Source organism: Alligator sinensis, unplaced genomic scaffold, assembly GCF_000455745.1.
Source record: "Alligator sinensis unplaced genomic scaffold, ASM45574v1 scaffold872_3, whole genome shotgun sequence".
NCBI classification, from domain to species: domain Eukaryota; kingdom Metazoa; phylum Chordata; order Crocodylia; family Alligatoridae; genus Alligator; species Alligator sinensis.
In genome coordinates this window covers 1,164,754-1,168,348 of record NW_005842137.1, presented here as the reverse complement: position 1 = coordinate 1,168,348, position 3,595 = coordinate 1,164,754, and the positions used below count along the sequence as shown (strand labels likewise).

The 3,595-nt window shown below is 54.9% G+C and overlaps 1 protein-coding gene across 3 annotated transcripts in view; it reads left to right on the top strand.

Moving 5' to 3' along the window:
- Positions 1–3,595, top strand: part of TBC1D22B (TBC1 domain family member 22B) — a 39,650-nt gene that overhangs the window by 5,322 nt on the left and 30,733 nt on the right. For all 3 annotated transcript variants that reach the window (XR_003094431.1, XR_003094430.1, XM_006025256.2), the window contains exons 3-6: positions 93–391; positions 1,568–1,747; positions 2,176–2,246; positions 3,135–3,263. Coding sequence is in view for 1 of the 3 variants with exons in the window: in XM_006025256.2 (XP_006025318.1) it covers positions 93–391; positions 1,568–1,747; positions 2,176–2,246; positions 3,135–3,263 (679 nt within the window). In the remaining 2 variants the exon portion in view is untranslated. The remainder of the gene's footprint in view (positions 1–92; positions 392–1,567; positions 1,748–2,175; positions 2,247–3,134; positions 3,264–3,595) is intronic.

Genomic DNA, 3,595 nt, shown 5'->3' with positions numbered 1-3,595 from the left:
AACCCTTGGGAGGGGTCATGTGGGACTGAGGGCTGGAAGAGGCCAGGCTTACCTCGTATCCTAGCACTGACGCACTCTCCCCATGGCCCCAGCTTCATCAAGGACCGCTCCAAGGTCAACGCACTGCCCCTGAAGAGCAAGAAGGCCTCTAGCTTCCATGAGTTTGCCCGCAACACCAGTGATGCCTGGGACATTGGCGATGATGAAGACGAAGACTTCTCCTTCCAGACCCTGAACTCAAAAGTGGCCAAAGCCACAGCAGCCCAGGTCCTGGAGAACCACAGCAAGCTGCGGGTGAAGCCCGAGCGGACCCCATCTGCACTGAACGAGATGCCAACCAACTGTAAAGTCATCAAATCCAGCAGTGAAGCCCAGCTCTCCAGAACATCTGGTGAGTGCCTCTTGCAAGTATGCTTTCTTGAGTGGTTGCTGTTGATTTGAACCTCTCACTATTGCCCACATAGAGGCTTACAGAAGAATCACCACCCCATGGACCTTGATTTGTCCCTACATTACTAGTCTAATGCCCCAAATCCAGGCCCAGCAGCTACCTCTCCACCAGCAACATGTAGCCTGGAGTTCTTTGGGGCTCCACATCCTGCTTATAGTCCTTTGCCTGTCAGCCTTGGGTCAGCATCCCCCAGGATTGTGAATCCATCCTTCCAGGCTGTTAAAGAAGCCCAGAAGGTGCTTTACAGCTCCAGGTTGGTTGCTCTGAAAGTAAATTTATAGATCTCGGCAGCCAGCAGATGGCAACAGAGTCTGTGTAATGCCTGTTGTGTTCTGCAAGCCAAGGTGCCTGCTCCCTGGCACAAAGGAGGCCCAAAGATGTAGGCTAAGTAACATTGGTTTTGCTGCAATCCCCAAGTGCCCTCTTCTGCTGACACACAGTGGTCAGGTTCTGAGCAAATGGCAGCCTAGTGTGTTGAATGCAAAGGGGAGGAAGGAAGGAAGGAGAGGATGAATACGGGAGTAAGAGGAAGGGGTTGAACAGGAGGAAACAATGAAAACAGCAGCAGGAAGCTGGCTGTACTCCATCTTGGACCATGGCTTTGAAGTCAGTCTGAGTTCCCATCCTGTGATGTCCCCAGGCTGTACAAGAGTTTCTGGTAGAGGGAATTAGAGCTGGCAGGGTGAAGCGCTGATGTTGATTGTAGCTTCTATTTCTCAAGTGCATTAGGGGAAGGGGGAAGGAAAGCCTAGGAACAAAGGAATGATGGGAGACTTTTGAGAGAGGTCTTGATGCTTGCCAGGGTGCACATAGGACCAGGGCTTACTCTGAACTATCCAGCTTCCTGAAGTATTAATGTAATCCCAAGGACTAGAGAAGGCACCCCTACTTGGGCAAGCCTCTCCTTTGTTAGGGGGTTGGAGAGATCCCAAAGCAGTGTGCACACACTAGCAGACAAACCCAGAAGTAGGGCTTTATCCCTCTGTAGGCAACAGGAACCTGAGGCCCAGTTCAGGAACAGAACAGATTCCCTGAGTCCCTGTCCTGTGGTTGACTTCTGCTCTGATGTTGCTCCCACCCTGCTGGCTCTCTGACTGTCCTCTTGCCCTCTGACAGAGGACACCTGTGTGCGGAACCCACTCCACAAACAGCAGTCCCTCCCACTCAGGCCCATCATCCCGCTTGTCGCCCGCATCTCTGACCAAAATGCCTCAGGGGCTCCTCCGATGACTGTGCGAGAGAAAACCCGTCTGGAGAAGTTCCGGCAGCTCCTGTCCAGCCACAACACGGACCTGGGTGAGTGCAGGGGAAAGGGGTAGTTCAGGGAGGTTCGGGGTATGTCATTGGGGTCCTACAACATCAATCAAATGTGAGCATGGAACAGCACCAGTGGGAGCTGGATGCGGTTGCTGCTGGGCGGACTGGGCTCTTCTGTGGATACTTGATGCTAATTGAGCGGGGATCAGCTGGATTGGAGCCCCCTGCATCTGCTGCTAATGATGTTGGGGACACAGGTTCTGGGCTGGCTGGGTCCAAGCCCCTGTGGCCCTACAGCGCATCCTGTGTGCGGCTAATGCCAAGCCTTGCTGGGGACACGGTGTCTCTTGAGCCCACAGGAGCAGACTGGGGTTTCCTCTCCTTCTAGGTGTAGTCCTGACTAGCCGTGGACCTCACTCAGGACGTGCCTAGGGATCTAACCCACTGACACCACTGTCCGTTTGCAGATGAGCTGAGGAAGTGCAGCTGGCCCGGTGTGCCCAGGGAGGTCCGGCCCGTGACATGGCGGCTCCTGTCGGTAAGTACTAAGGCAAAGGCCTGCTGCAGCCTTGTACAGACAGCTGCACTAGCCATTGGGACTACATGTGTGGGAGCATGTGTGACTGGGCTGGAGGTTCGTAGATGTTAGGGTTGGAAGGGACCTCAGTAGGTCATTGAGTCTGACCCCCTGCCCTGGGCAGAAAAGAGTGCTGGGGTCAGATGACCCCAGCTAGGTGCTTGTCCAGTCTTCTCTTGAAGATCCCCAAGGTAGAGAGCACCACCAGAGGTGCCTGGCCCTGCCTTATGGCACGTGGTCAGTACAGAGATTCTGTTCAGTTCCGTATTCCCCTACACAGTCTAGCCATCCCTGTGCTCCCTGAGAAGTCAAAGTTGCACATCCAGTTAGCAAGTGGGCTGGGGTTAGAACAGAGGTGTCTGAAATGCCATCCGGCAGGCCCTGACTTTGACTCCAGTTGGACATTCAGACTGCTGGCTGCCTACTTGTCCCGTCTCCCCCTGTGCCAGGGAGCAGGCACGAATGATCTGAACTCTGAGACTGCCAGTGAGGTCATTGTCCCCCATGGTGGCAGCCACCACCCTGCACCCTGGCTAGTCAGCCTGCACAGCTCACTCCTATAGGTAATTGGTGTCTTGCGGCAAGTTTGAAGAGCAGCTGGTGCTGAGCAGCTAGTCAGCTCTGTACTGACCCAGGCCTGCAGCTGGCTGCTGGCAGATTGCCCCAGGTCAGGAAGGGGGGAGACCAGGCAATCCTGTGTTGGCAGTGTTGAGGCCCTTGTGAGCTGCCCGCACCCAGAGCTTTGCGCAGACTGAAAGCACTGCCTGGCAAGCTTCTCAGGCACTGGCCCCACTGGGTCAGGAGCAAAGGGGAAGGGGCCTTCCTGGACACACTGCCTTTCCCCTCCAGGGCTACCTCCCCGCCAACATGGAACGGCGGAAGCTGACTTTGCAGCGTAAACGGGAGGAGTACTTCGGCTTCATTGAGCAATATTACGATTCCCGGAACGAGGAGCATCATCAGGACACCTACCGGCAGGTATGGACTCTCCTCCAGTTGCTAGCTCCCCCCTGAGTGGTTTTTCTTTCACCTCCTTCTCATCTGTGTCCTGGCATGTTGAGGGGGTCTGTTTTACCACCCCCACTGCCAAGGGCAGGCCGTGGAGTTCCTTACAGATCTCTCTAGCTGCCATGTTGTCTGATTCCCCTCTACCCGAAGTCCATCCTCCCTTAAACAGCTCACCCCTGTACCAGTCACTAAGTCCAAAGGGATTTCACACTCCATCTGCTCCCACAGAATCAAGCACAGGGGCTGGAGGGTATTGCAGGGAATTTCCCACCCTGGGTCCCAATTATAGATGTTTCCTGCTG